General features: G+C 37.8%; 2 protein-coding genes across 2 annotated transcripts; one reads left to right on the top strand and one right to left on the bottom strand.

The window, feature by feature from the left end:
- The first annotated feature begins 1428 nt into the window (after nucleotides 1–1428).
- Nucleotides 1429–6689, top strand: LOC111235256 (transmembrane protein 150A-like). Its single transcript, XM_022763656.1, has 7 exons — nucleotides 1429–1668; nucleotides 2877–2924; nucleotides 3010–3072; nucleotides 3170–3237; nucleotides 3335–3465; nucleotides 3998–4175; nucleotides 5126–6689. The coding sequence occupies exons 1-7, from the start codon at nucleotides 1604–1606 to the stop codon at nucleotides 5317–5319; spliced, it is 747 nt and encodes a 248-aa protein (XP_022619377.1). The 5' UTR covers nucleotides 1429–1603; the 3' UTR covers nucleotides 5320–6689.
- Nucleotides 6690–6779: 90 nt separating this feature from the next.
- Nucleotides 6780–14793, bottom strand: LOC111235257 (eukaryotic translation initiation factor 4E-like). Its single transcript, XM_022763657.1, has 7 exons — nucleotides 14750–14793; nucleotides 13272–13357; nucleotides 9354–9449; nucleotides 8655–8718; nucleotides 8392–8505; nucleotides 8113–8252; nucleotides 6780–7985 (listed from the first exon to the last, which is right to left on the bottom strand). Exons 1-7 carry the CDS (start codon nucleotides 14765–14767, stop codon nucleotides 7871–7873), a joined length of 633 nt encoding a protein of 210 aa, XP_022619378.1. The 5' UTR covers nucleotides 14768–14793; the 3' UTR covers nucleotides 6780–7870.
- Nucleotides 14794–15409: the final 616 nt, after the last annotated feature.

Here is a 15409-nt window from a genome sequence, read left to right as displayed (position 1 = left end):
TAAGTAAAACTATAATAAACTAAAATAGTTCATTATTGTGTTGTCATTAACAGAGTGCCTTATTGGCTTTTCTTTTTTTTTTATTCTCTTAACTGATGCATGTGGAGCTGGCCTAGTCTGGCACTCCATCTTGCCACAAACTGCTCTGTGTTGGTGAATAATAAAAGATAAAATGAGGACAGCTGTTGCCTTACCAGCCAGTGTGGGATTTATTATCCCAGCGCTCCTTGTGTAAACATAGTATAAAAAAATAAAAAAAATGCCAAAAACTCTGTGTTGTATTGGTGAATAATAAAAGATGAAACTAGGACAGCTGTTGTTTTGGCACATTCTTGGCTTATTCTCCCAACACTCTGTGTGTAATACAATCAGTACAGCAACTTCTCATGACCAGGTTTCTACATGCACACCTCTCATCACCGGAGCCTGACGAAAGTGACAGGCCAAAATGTCAAAGGTCACACAACAAGAATACAATTAATAAAATAAAAGCTCCTCAAAAGAAATATATACAAAAAGAAATGTAGACAAAGAAAATAATAACTTCTGCTCAGAAACAGATTTTTGGTGATAAATCTATTACATAAATACATGGGTTACTTATGGTGGCAGATGAAGTACCCAGAGCTACTTAAGTATACCACAGTGTAGAAATACCCTGTGACAAGTAAAAGTCATGAATTCATAATTTTACTTTATTAAAAGTACAAAAGTACTAACACCAACCTATACTTTAAGTACCACTAGTAAAAGTATGCATTGTGCAGAATGGCCCATTGCAGAATATTGTATATTGTATTGTATTATTGGTTTATAATTCATGAACCTCATTTTATTATTGCAGTTGGTAAAGGTGGGAGTAATTTAAATTACTTTATACAGGGCTGGGTGGCTTGTGAATTTGTTCCCAGGTATCTTATAATAATAATAAATTATTATTATTTCAGAAATATAACCCAGCATAAAATAGAAATACTCAAGTAAAATACAATTAACTCTGGTATGAATGTACTTACTTTCCACCAACAAAGTATGTTTCTCAAAACATTCAAAGCATTTCTTATGTAACTGTGATTATAGAACTAACAGAACTACTGTTTTGTCTAAAAAAAAACTCTTTAAACCAATGTCTGTGCACACAAACACACACATCTGAAAGAGTTCATATTTCAAATACAGAGCTTCCTGGTAGTAAAACGGTGCAGTATCTGTCTTAAGATGAGTCTGTTTGAAATGAAAAAAACAATATCGCTCAGCTTTAAGAAGGCCAACCCCATGTTTCCCAACATGTGCTTTGACAGAGCAAGGTGGTGCTCCTAAGGAGTGGCAGAGAAAGAGAGACTCTCCCATAAGGGGGCTGTACTCTGAATGGTGGAAGGTTATAACCACCAACAGGAGCACATTTGTCTGAAGAACCTGAACCTGAACTATACATACATCATATATTATACAGGGTTTTATTTTTAGTTCTAATATTAATCTTGCTATGTTGGTATGAGGCTGACTCCATGAGGACTCTATGAACACCTGAAGAGATCTACTGTGAGTGAGTGAAAAGGCACCAGGAAAAACCCATTTTAATTTGTTGTTTGTCTTCCTCGACATGGTGTTCTGGATTTTCTTTCCCATCACCCTGGCCCTGGTGTCCTTCATTGGAACATGGACTGTGTAAGTTAACCAGAAAATCATACTTTCTCATTTGTTTTCACAACCTGTAGAAAATATTAGAACTTTTGTTTTCACAAGTACAACTTTTATTCTGTGTCTCCTATGTGTTGTCATGCTGATGCCAAGTTTACATTAATTCTAGACCTATTGAACTTCATATATTAGCCAGTTAACACATCTGTTCATAAGTATTATTCGCATCTTTAAGCTGTTTGTAAGGTTTCATGATTATGTGACTCCTGCCAGGCACTGTTGACAGCAATGCATCTGGACTACTCCATGATTAATTATCAAGATTTGTCGTTTGCTTTTCACATGCTTTTATTATCATGTTTTAGATCTACATGTGCTGTCTGTGAAAAGTGTGGGAAAATCCACTTCAGAGGAGCATATAAATTTTATAAGCACAAGAAAAATTCCCTGCTGTCAACATTTGACATTCAATGTAAAAAAAACATTTGAAATATGTGATCCGACTAGTTTTGTCTGTTGCAAGGTGTGTACACCAGACAGTCAAGAAATGCCAAAACACAATATTGTTTGGATTAATCGCTTCTTCAATCAAAGCTCTGTTAGACATCAGTGACTTATCCATGCAGTGATTCTTTTGGCTAATTTTTGCTTTGCCATTCAGTTTCCATTTAGTCTTCGACTTCTTATATTGACATACATGACACTGTTTAATTATACTGTATATATAAATGAATGTTGAAGTTACTCAGTGTAACTTTTTGCCAGTTGCAAGAGCTCATTCTTCAGACTGCCGTCAGGTGTTCCCTCTTTTCAATTTCAGAAATATTTGTGGTGGTTTATTGATCAATCAGCATGAGTTGTATAGTGATCATTGGACACCAAAAATGTTAAAAACAATGTTAGTGGTACAATAAAACCATTGGACAGTTGTGTTCTCATCTACCTATGATCATTTATTGCTGCCATAGGTTTTATAGAGTTGGAAAATATTTATTTAACTTCTCAGACATCATAAATCATACATTGATGCAGTCAACAGGAATGTGCTGTTAATGATCGACTTTTATTCTGAAAAAGTGGAAGATAATGCTTTTTTGATTCTATATTACAATTTGTCAATGATACAAAGAATACAATACTGTAATTTGAATGTTCAATGATCAAATCAATGATGTCACAAATTTAATATTATTGAAATTGTGTTACAGTAATTATTTTGTTTTATATATATCCAGATATGGCCTAGCCCTCTCCAACAATCATGTGTGCTCCCTCAGTGACTGGTAAGTTGTGTGTCACTATTAAAAAATGTAATCATCAACACCTGGATGTGACAGATTCCCCAGAACTTAATTAATTTGTTCTTAGGGGAGTTGGGAACTACTGCCAATGGAATTCTTCCTCTGGATGTTGCTATGTTCCCACCATAAGGTAAAAATACAGTTTACTAAAGTTAATCTTTTGCTTATCCTTTCCACTGGAATTAAATACTGAGGCATCGTTAACTGAACAAATTATGTGATTCCAGCTCCAGTGGAAGCTTTGCACCAGAAAATTCACTTTTTACTGCAACAATCAACGCCGGATCCTTTCTGTGTGAGTTTACCTGCTTCAGGCCTAACACATGTACTGCAACATATACTGTACATAATGTGAGTGACATGTGTTTTACCAACTATGATCTCCTCTTTAGTTCTGCTGTTCTGTATACTCCACCATGGCCATGTGATGGAGAGACATGCATGTCATGCCATGCTGAGCAAGTTTGCACTGGTCTTTGGTGTGGTGGCAGCCCTTGGGGCTTTCGCAGCAGGAAACTGCAATGTAAGTACCGGACTTCCTGCTGTGTGTGTTTGAATAGGTTTACTTTACATCATTAAATTGCTGCTTCAGATTCACAATGCCCAGGGCACATACTGTATAACTGTGAGAAATGAATCTGAGAGAGAAAACAGTGAGCTTTGTCTTCATCATGTAATGTTAACAACAAAGCAGAACTACCAGTCAAGAAGCTGTTTTTTGAATGATACATTTTGATATTACCAGACCACAAAACCAGTGAGTAAAATGAATGGGAACCAGTTGCTACAAAATTTAAACAAAGCAAATGTTTTTCCCCTCATATAACTGGGGACATTTGCATGAATGCTTAGGAAGTCTCTCCAATTAATGTCAGGTGACAGTTATTTTTATTTTACCCCAACTCCAGGAGGTCATTAAGGTTTTGATCAGTTAAAAATTCAGTAGTAAAGATAATACACATCCATATATATAACAATCTATATAACAATATCTGTCCTGATTTCAACCATCTCTTCATGTATTGACCCTGGAAACTGCTAACTATCTTCCACAGCCATATCACCTGTCACTCCTTCACTACCTCGGAGCTGCCATCAGCTTCATGTGCATCTGCTTCTACACTGTCCTGCTCACTGCGCTGACCAGGAAGTGTGTGCTGACAGGATATGAAAAGGTTCTCTACCCATTACGCATCACCTCCACTGTGATTCAAACCATTGTCACCATCTGCTGTATCCTTTTATAAACCTTGGGGCTTATTTAATTGTCTTCTTGTGGCTAGATTATAGTAAACTTTATAAGGTTCATTTGGAGTGGCTTCAAACAGGCCATGTCAACAGCTGACTTCAGCAGTGACGCTTGAGTAACTCACTCTCCAGCTGCAGTACAGCACCATAGTTCCTTCGTGCTTTATTTGGATCCGGCCTGCTGCTCTGTTTACAAAGTGGGACTGGCCACTACAGTCCATCTGACAGAAGTAGATATCAGTGGAATTTTTTGCCATCAATCTTTAACCATTGTTTTCCTGTAACACTTAGCTTCACATTTTACACTCTTACATCTAGAAGGTGCACAGCGACACAACACTCCTCTACTGGAGGAGTTTAGAGTTTAATGCTGGCCCAGAGGCACTTTGACACCAGCTGTTGATGGACAGATCCATGTTTTAAGTGGCACAAGTCAGTATTGAATACAGTATCCATATACACACTAGCCTTTGTGTGCAAGAGGGTGAGGTACTGTATTATAGGATGATAAGAGATGGCACTCTGTAGCACACCCTTCCTTGTGTAGGAAAAATAATGGTAAATGAGCATATACTTACTGCAATGTCTGTGGAGACTTATCCAGGTAGAAGTGTTAAACCAAAGGCAGGCAGATGCATTAAATTCCTGAAGATACTCGACTTGCACCCAAAAGGCTGCTTTGAACTGGAGAAACCTAAAGCAAGTCCAGCTGCCTTTGACTTAGCACCTCTGGACATACAATGAAAGTGTATTTGTCTGATATGTCGTCATACAAGTGCTTAGCCTGCAGACCAACGTGCTCAACAGTTTTGATGTGATCTTTAATCTGTTTGATAGCAATTTTGAATGAAATGTTTTTATGGGCGATCATTCACCAGTGACACACCTGACCTCCACTAACTGGTTCCATACGTCCTTATCTTGAAAACCTTCAGATACTATTTTGTTTGCCCAAAAGGAGTACTTTTACCTTCACCTGTCTGCTATATTTGAGTGGATGCTCAGTGTCAACTTGGAGTTGTTTGAGCTCAGCTACGCCGTGGAGTTTTACTTCTTCTCATCCTTCATGATTTCAAATCTGTTGAACAAACGAGAGGAAGAAAAGCCTTTGATGTTGACAATGTCCTGATATGAGGCTGCCAGGGTCCAGCTGACACACAGAGAAAGTGAGGATGGACTTACTAATAAATCTGTAAAGACAGTGGCTGGGCCGTGGCTGGAGGAACAATAATTTTTTTTTTTTTCAATCACTCAGCTGAGATGGATTTACTGTATAGCAATTTATGGATTATGACCACTTATCCTCCCTCTCGATACTGTTGCCTACATTTGTGATTTCCTTTAATGGGCATTTCTGTTCCTTTGGTAAAACTTCCTGTATTTATTGAAACAAACCAGGTTGTACAGCAAATGAACAAAACATATCAGCTATACTGTACTTTACTACAAGTGACGTTGATACTCTGCCACAGAACAATTAACCTGGGGCGTCATACTCTGATACACCTCATTGACAGTATGTTTATCCGTTTTTTTTTTGTGCAATAACTTCTTGTTGGACATTGGCAAAATCAGCAATGAACTAAGAATTTCTCATCAGGTATGCTAGTATGGACCAAAAGTCGTGAAAATGTCCCAACTTGTCTCTTATCATCTCTTAACATTAAGGTTCTTTAATGGATCTAAGCACTTATATCTAGCCTTGGCACTTTAATAAAATCATGACCATTACACAAGCTGACAAGTCCTGTGATACACAGACTTGGCTGTGGAGCTCTATCAGAAGAGTGGAGAACATTTCTAAACACCTAGTCATTTATTTTAAGTTCCTGTGACACCACAAGATCCTGTTTGACTGGATGAGTAAGAGAAAATTAGTTCGACAGTTTTGTCACAGTGCATACTGAAAACAAGACGACCAACACCTCAACAGCTTAAAATGCACAAGTATTTATAAGTCCAATGTTGGTTAGGCACAGAACAGTGGGTGTCGTCTGTATCCTTTCCATTACAATGGTCTTAGGTGTGGTCTATTAATCTGTTTAAGTGTATTTGAGCGTCAAACTAGTGTGAAGATACCTGAAATTCTTTGTCTGAAGTCTAGTGTGTGTTGTTTGACAGTCTTGGCAGAGGACTGCACTCTACTGAGCACATTTTGGTGTTCACTTTCGTAAAACAGCTTAAAGGCTGTGAAAGTATATTTTGTCTCACTTTCTTCAGCGACAGAGTCCAACATGAATACATTATTTTCAGCAGGTTTGGTTATGTCTCTTGGGATATTTCTGTATTTATGGTCTTGTCCTTGTTCCTCTCACCACCAAAGTTAGAGCTAAAAGAGAGTTAATATTAGACTTAGATTCACCAGGTAGAGAGAAACATGGCTCCAGATGAGTAGTAATGCTACTGGATGTATACATAGACCATTTACCAACAAGTTCCACTGCATCACCTTTAAAGGTGATATACATCTGCCTTCAAGTGGCCAAAAAAACAAAAACAAAATCAAAATTCAGCTAGTGCAGGTTTACGTCTTATATTTTCACGATTCGGTGCTATACCTGAGACACCAAAATCATAAATTCTCACAAATCAAGGCAACATAGTTCTGGTTTTAATGCAAAGCACTTAACCTTTACTTGAAAGAAGGTAATATACATCCTGGAATTACAGATAATAAAGATACATTATGACCAAAGTCATTTCACAATGAATATCATCTTTCCTTCGCATCAACCGAGAGAGGAGTGCGACAGTATCTACAGTTTTTGTTAGGAAGAAAACAGTGAAAAGCACACCTAAGTCTGTCAGCATCTTTACTGTATGGTACACTGTAAAAAATGTCATCTATATGTAGTAGTCCACATTATTAACCTTATAACAAAAAAGAGAGAAAAAAAAAACAATTTGATAAACACGAATTTCATGGTTGTGTTTCAACTAAGTAGTTCAACTGCAATGCATACATTATAAATAAATGTAAGGGGAAGAGGAAAAAAAGTTCAAAAAGTACTACAAGCAATATTTCATAATTCCAGCATGGCTGAAACAATTAGTGGCCTTACATCCAAACCCTACACTTTGGAGTGTGACCACAGCTTTTACAAACCTTTAAGATACTGTAGATTCTTCAAACTGCTGTGTCTGAAAGTCCAACTCATGCTTAACACTTCTGGATAAATCAGGTTAAAATTGCCCTTAAAATTTGTTCTGTGAAAGGATAAGTTGCCTACTATCTTTTCCTGTGAGGTGAGAAACACTTTTTTTAAGGAGTGAGAACTCAGCATGAGAAAAACAAGGCCTTATCATTAAGAAATGGTGTTTTTTTTGCAACTCAAAGCCATTAGGTACTGAAAAAAGCTTGTTCTCAGCTAAGCTAGGGGAGGTCACTGGTATTATCACAGAACTCTTCAACTCTAAAAATGAAATCATTTGTGTTCTCTTGCTCACGTATGACATTTCATCCTAATGCTCCTCTCCTTTTTGGCCTCCTCCTATTTATAGCTATAGCTCCACTGATTTCTCATGTTGGGGGAAGCTCCAACTGTACACACTATGAACAATTGTCTTTTCAGGTAAAAGGAAAGGACACTACAGTAGTTGACAACTCAAAAAAATTATTAATGTGATGATGCGGGTTGGTAATTGTTTAAATCTACAGCAAGGTGAAATGGTGGGGGGGTTCAAACGGAGTACATGTTCTTGGTGGTGGATCCGCTCTTGCTGGACGTGTCGTCATGTGACTGGTAGCCAATCATTGCTTTGATGGGGAGGTTCAGGCGCTCTTTATAAAGTTGCCTGTGGAAACAAGATGGAAGTTGAATGCTGTGTGAAGACTAATGCTAATATAGTGTCACCATCTAGTGTCCAGCTGCAGTATCTAGTATCATTTTTTTCCTATTAACAAGGTGACATTACTACTTACCCTATCGTCATGATGGCGTCCCTGTTTTGGCAGTTGCTCGTCCAGATGGCTATTTTGTCACCCTTGGGTCTGACGTTGACCACAGCTCCACACACATCTTCACTTGCCTCATCAAATGACTCACCGACTAAACACAAGAGCTGAAGAATACAGAATGTCACACACTACATGAATGACACTGTTCCTTTTTTCATTCATGACTCAACCATCATTTGGTTGGAGAAGCACATGACTATGATGGTTCACTTGGTTTACTTGCTCAATGAAAACTGGTCTTACTGTCTCCATCCAGTAACGGTCAAGGTCATTGTGTCTCTGTTGTTTATTGAGAGTCATCAGCCATCGACCCCCCAGCTTGTTCCTGTCGTCCTCCCACATAGGCTTAATCCCATCCTAGCACACAAAGTGAAACAGTTACAAAATGGTTTTGTAGCACTACTATGGATTAGCACTGAGACATTTAACTGCTGCTCAAATGAGTCTAATTTTACATGCAAACATCCCAATAGTTTGTATTTTCCTAAAAAAAAAAAAAGTCTTACCTTAAATAAGCAATAATCACAGCCAAAGCCAAGTTTGCTTGGTTGCTGTATGTGGTTGTATAATCTGTAAGAAACACAGAATAACCAAAATTATGACTTCAGTGATAAGCTTCATCTGCTACGGGTGAGATTAACCATAGCAGAATGACCATATAATATATTTATATTGTTGTACTTTATATTTCAGGTATGTTTTTTTTATAACATATAATTATATTATTGCATTTTGTTTCAGGTAGAAGTGATGCTGCCACATGCCAAGGTACAGGGCAGTACAAGGCAAGAAATACTGCAATATCTGATATTGTCGAAAATCAGCCCAACCCTATCTCAGAAATCTGAACCTTCTGTCCTGTCGAGAGGACAATACCATATATTGCTTATGCACATACATTTTCCTTGGTCCAGAGGAAAATTAACGCATGAACAAAGAAGCGTTGCCCCAATGTTATTTTAATGTACTGTAGCTTCACATCACTATTTCAGTGATCTATGCCTCTGTCAGTGTTAGATATAATTTAATGAGAGAATAATTTATTTAAATCTGCATACTAAAGTGTTTTGTTTAAGAAATCCCTTCTTGTCTCCAGATGTGTCATTGAATGAAAGCCAATTACTTTTACAAACAGTACAGTCCACTTATACCTCCATAAAGCGAGAAAACCATAACAACACTACAGATTATTAGAGAAAACTTACGCCCAAAAGTCTTCCACTGTGTCAAACTTGGAAATGAGACGCAGGTTCTCTGTCCAGCTTTTGCTCTTGTCATTTTTGAAATACCACAGGGCCCATCTGAGAGAGGGAAAGACAAGAATCAAAACACTCAGTACTCATAGGACTGTGGGAAAATGACTTGAGTGAAATAACAGAATTACAATCATTTCTTTATTTTACAGAAATCATGTCACAGGAAAAACAAATCATGAACATTTCTAGTAAAGCTCAGTAGAATGACAAAACATCTAAAAATGCATTTGCTAGAAGTGCTTTCGTATGAAAAACAAAATAAACTTGAGCCAAAGTCCTGATAACACAGATACACACACCCAATTTCACAACAAAACACAACAGCTAGTCACAAAAGCATGCATATCAATGCAAAAGAACAGAGAAAGCCGGCCATCAGAAGCACTACAAATGCAGCCTTTGTTTATGATGGGTGCTGTTATTCTTTCATCTATTCCCAGGACGGGTGGGGCTAGCAGGGGAGGGATGAGGGCAATGAGAGGACATCAACTGAACCCCGTGCCCCCCACCACCACAACAGTAACTGAACAACGCCAAATCAGAGGATAAGACTGTAATTGTGCCATATAGCGACTCCACTGACAGACATTATTACACAACACAGGAGGAGAGACAACACCCCTCTGGTGAACCCAGCCAAGGATACAGTTTGTATACATGCCTTGTCATGCCATGTAACCACACATGGCAGACAACAGATCAAGTCAGTGATGCTCCTCATGTCACCAAATTCTGTTAGACTAATATGTGGTGAACAGATTCAAATAGTTTAAGTCCTAATCCAGCTAACCCTTTCCTTCAGGTGTGGGCGGTGAACTGGATTGCCAAACTCAGGTGTCACCACTTTAGCTTACCTTGGGCTCCTATTTTGAAATAAAAGCAACACAAGAGGAGAGACTTAAGATGATCAATGGATTGGCTGAAAGCAGCAGTGAGGTTTTTACTGTTCAGACTGTGCAATATTTATGAATAAAAAAAAGGTATAAAAGGAGCATGTCTCATCTAACAAGACGAGGTCAAAGCCTAGTGAATGGCTGAACTGTGTATGGTCAATGTGCGAAACTGAGGACATAGTTGAAAACTGTTGTGGAAAAGCTGTAAACAACTACTTTCAATGGAAAGAAGCTCAAAAAGTTACTAGATGACATTGAGCCAAAAACATACTGTACGACATTTCAACTTGATTCAAATATTCTTTACTATATAAAATATTGTTTAGAATCACTTGAAATGGAAAAATAAACAGAATTAATACAAATGGTAATATTTTGACAAATATCTGAACAAAACTGTACTTGGCTAAAAAGAGAGAGAAAAAAGGTCTTGATAAAGGAATCCTCCAGTAACTTGGTTGGTGAATTCCATGAAATTGTGGGAAACTGAACGAAATTGAAGATGCAAAGTCAAAGATATCTTAACTCTTTATGTCTACATGAGTCTACCCCCAATGAACACCGGATCCTAGAGTCATTTTCTCAGACTTTCCCAGAGCCAGACATTATACAGCTGTTTTACTCCTTGTGATGAGTAAACTCAATTTCATGTGTGAAAGAGGGTTGATGTTAAGTTATGAACAGACAGATATTTAAGACTCTTCATAGCAGAAATTATTTTCTGTTCTGAAGACTGTAGGTTCAACTTTTTAAGACCAGTGGATCTCTGCATTGTCTTCTAAAAGTCTAATTTCTACAGCACCTTCATTCACTGAGTTCTCTAAACAAAGCCATGTCCGGAGTTCAAGGGAGCGCAAGCATAAAGAATATGGGTGTTTTTCATTTTAAGCCCACTGACTACAGACTGTATATTAATACAGAACATTTTCTACAGAAGAATACAGGGTTTTGAAAACTGAATATGTTTTTTTCCTATTTATCAGCAGCTGTTGGTTCCCCTTTATTTCAGTGCCAAGTGAAAATCACGTTGCATGACTTGAAACCTGAAAGTGATCATCACGTCTACTTATGTTACAGCGAGCTGAGCAGCCTGTTCAAATCCATCTGTGCATTCACCTTCACAGAACACAGAGTGATTTCCAAGCTTTTGACAAAAACAAAAGTGAATATGATATCAATACTGTTGCATTACCTATTCCAAGCAAGTTTCATCTAGTTTGCGTTACCCCTGAGGTCAGTTCCTTCTACTGTCCAGACAACTCAGACTAAACCTGTTTTTTTACTGGTTTGAGTTCAGTGCAAGTCAGGCCTTCACCTTGCTTTAAGGAATGAAAGCCGTTATGGCAAGCTGATACTACATTTATCCGACTAAGTCAGTCGTTCATTGAGCAAAAGGACCATTTCTGCTGACTGCTGGAGCAGGGATTTGAGAGACTGTGACATCAGGTGAGTTAGAAAATGTTTCTAAATAATATTTCATAACAAATTCCAAATAATTCAACAGGACTTCCTTGTGGTTAAAAACAGTAAGTGAAGCAAGATAGAAGTGGCGGCACCGCCCACCATAAAGGGTGTCACAGTGGAGGCATCACATTACAATAACCCCACTAATATTCAAGTAAAATCTGGGCACCTAAAACCAGTATTACAGGATAATGCAGGCCAGACAAGAGCAGCAGAGGTCAAGGTTGTTCCACCTCGACCTCTGAAGCTGGGCTGAACAAGCAGAATGGCCTAGAAAATGACTTACTAAGTGAACTATTCAGCATTTCCCAAACCAACTGTACAATGCTCCTGAATGGGTCATCACCACCACAGAACTATTATAACACTTCTAAAAGGACAATAGTGAACAACAAGTGCAACACTAACATGCAGGATAGAAAGCAGAATAATTCAATCTATGCCTCTGATTTAAACCTAACACCCCCCATTTACTATATACCTGTAAATGATTTACACTAATGTTTTTTTGTGACTTTTACTTATGACATACTTCAACAAAATGCAAATACCCACCAAATGTTACAAAACTTAACTTTTGGACCATATTGTCTTACTACGGCATCCAAATCATTTCATTAGAAATACAATTGTTAAAACACATTGATACAGAACACAGGTTTACAAAGCACTTATCAGTTAACAAATCCTTAGTCACTGCAGAGACGCCATTTGACTTTGTTCTCTACTCACAGAGTATCAAAACTAGCAGTTTCACTTACTCAAACTCTATAAGGAGTAAGTCTAAGCACTAAAAGTTAAAATTCCTCAGCAGTGACTAATATTCAAGGATTGCAAAATAAGTAAATTACCTTTATGTGTGTGATCAAAGAGCAAGAGCCAAAGTGAGGACCTTGCCCCAAACAAGAGATAGATGAAATGCACTCTACAGTGCAGGGGGGATGCAATGTCTGTTTAATTTGCCAGTTGTTAAATAAATATGTCAACATGGACCGGAATAAGTAGATTATTGACCTTATTCTAAAGGGGATTTTTTTTTGTTTTGTTTTTTTTAACAGAACAATTCAGTTTTACTGCCTTTGACATGCTACATACCATAGCTTGATTTAGGCTGAAGGTCTCTCCTCCATGTTAAGTGACATAAGTCAAGACATCTAGTTAATAACCTCAGTCCCATTATTTATATGATTTTATTTCTGTTGTGACTGACATAAATTCTTGAGTTTATCTTTAACCAAAATTCGCAAAACAACACATTTTAATGCCATTTTTAATGGCAGTAGAGCATCTGTTATCAAGGAGCTGGATTCTGGTATCTGTTGCAAAATGCCAGAAAATCTTTTTCAATAATGTACTTTTGATACTCAGAGAATGTTGATAACACGTCACATTCAGTACAGCAGTTGATGTCTTAAACTCCATGAATATCAGAACGCTATAGTTAACGTAGGCACAGACACCTGGTTTGGTTGCAACATCCTGTCAAACACAACAGCTGTTTTATTCTCACCTGTTTTGCAAGGGGTGTTTGATATACTGCTCGGGATTTGCAACAACTTGGGTCTCAGTCGGTTGATCTTCAGTTTCAGCTGCTTTCTGAGGAGAGAAAAGAACAAACCCATGATGTACTTTGTTTGAAAAAACACAAATGTGATTTTATGTCAATCTCATGACTGTATGTCCACTGATCTCCATCATAAAAGTGTGGAGTTAGCACAGGCTTTACACAAAGGTGAATTGTGGGAGATGTATAAATCTTTTACCAATCTTGTGATATGAGACTAAATGATGTATTTTTGTTACAATTATATTTGGGGCTGCAACTAATGATTTTTCTCTTTATCAATAAATCTGCAGATTGTCTTTTTGATTAATCAATTTACCATTTAGTCTGCAAAACATCGTAAAATCGTGAATATATTAACCTATAAACTTTTCGGGAGGCACAGATGATGTATTTCATTGTCCAAGCAACTGTCCAAAAAGTAATTTTATTATTATATTCCATTTGATGTATGACAATGAAAAGCAGCAAATGCTCTCATTTGAGAAGCTGAGGGGCGTCTGACATTTTTTCACTATTCTTACTTGAAAAATGAAATGATTAATCGAATATTAAAAGCTGCCATTTACTAATGGTTTCAGCTCTAGTTATATCACAGTGCAGCTAATTAGGGTCTTGTTTCTGATCTTAAAGTCATTATTACTAGTAAGCTACATGTGTAAATGGTCCAGTTAAATAAAAGAAACTCTTGATGCGCCATCATGTCCACAATACAGTCATTGATTTATACCAGTGACAGACTATTAAACATCATATTACACTGTCACATTATCGAAACGTATTCATTTTAAAGTGTGCTTTTAACTTAAATATTTAACAATCGTGTTCAACTCTGCAACGTCAACATTTTTAATCATTATGCGCAACAGCCCACAGAAAACAGCTAGCTCTAGGTTGGTAAAGTAAATAAAAAATAAAAGGACTGAGTAAAAGCTAAGCTAACCTTACAGTTAGGTAAGTTAGCGTATGCTAGCATTAGTTTTAATAGACGTGCTATGCTAGCTACGAGCTAGATACACACGTGTCCAGATTGTGAGAAATTAAATCAATAATATCACAATATGAACTTTTAAATGTACTGACGATTGATTAAAATCACCATAGGATATTGGCTCTGATATCGAAGCAAATGGCAAATAGCAAATCAACATCATTGACTGGAGTTTGAATGAACGACGTTCAGTCAGTCAGTCCCTCCCTGCCAACAAAGTCTCATGCATCACATTGCTGTGCATGCTAACGCTAACTGTGATCCACGCCAACCGACGCATCTGTCAACTGAAACTCTACTACTTCATAAAAAATACCAGGTGCCTTTTCAAGAAAGCGCAATTGTATGACCAACTCGCACGATACAGCGAAGATGTGGCTAATCTTTCCGTGCTCATTGGTCGATTTTTTCAAGTCTCTCTTGTCTCTCTTACCGGCTCCGATGTCGCCATCTTGACAGTAGAAATGTTCTGCCCGTTCAGCGCTCCCTGCGTCACTCCCCAACCACTCACACTCCTACGGAAGCCGCTTCAGTCCAGTTTAGGGTGTGTGACATGAAATCAAGAAGGGCAGTGGTGTATCAACTCTATAATTGCCCTAAAGGTTAAATCACAGTCCTTGTGTTCAGCACTAGATCATTTCTACTCTTCAAATTAAGATGCTAAAATATTTTGAATGAACACCTTCACCTCACCTCACCTCACCTCACTCAGTGTACCAGTTTAAATGTGTCATCATGATAAACAAGGACACTGTCACAGCAGAGTAAGAGTAACTGCATTGTTGGACCCCAAGTTTCTGAGCGCCAATAATGAAAAATGAAACAGTAATCTTACATTGTGGTATTGCTGTTTTACTTTAGTAATGGATCTGTGCAGAAGTACATTTTCTGCCATTACCAATTCAATGACATAGAGGACATTTAACCTGGCCACTTGACTGTCTCCCACCTGAGCAGGACATGGACCTTACAAGATTGGCAGACGCATACACATACAGTACATTAACATCCAATCTGGCGTCCCATGCTCTCCTGTAGTCCTTCTTAATTTCTGCTGGCTGTTCAGTCACACTAAATGGAGACAAATCCAGCC

Source organism: Seriola dumerili, unplaced genomic scaffold (genome assembly GCF_002260705.1).
Source record: "Seriola dumerili isolate Sdu_G_001 unplaced genomic scaffold, Sdu_1.0 BDQW01000478.1, whole genome shotgun sequence".
Lineage (NCBI taxonomy): Eukaryota > Metazoa > Chordata > Actinopteri > Carangiformes > Carangidae > Seriola > Seriola dumerili.
Note: the sequence above shows the minus strand (reverse complement) of the source record. Positions and strands in the feature narration are given on the sequence as shown.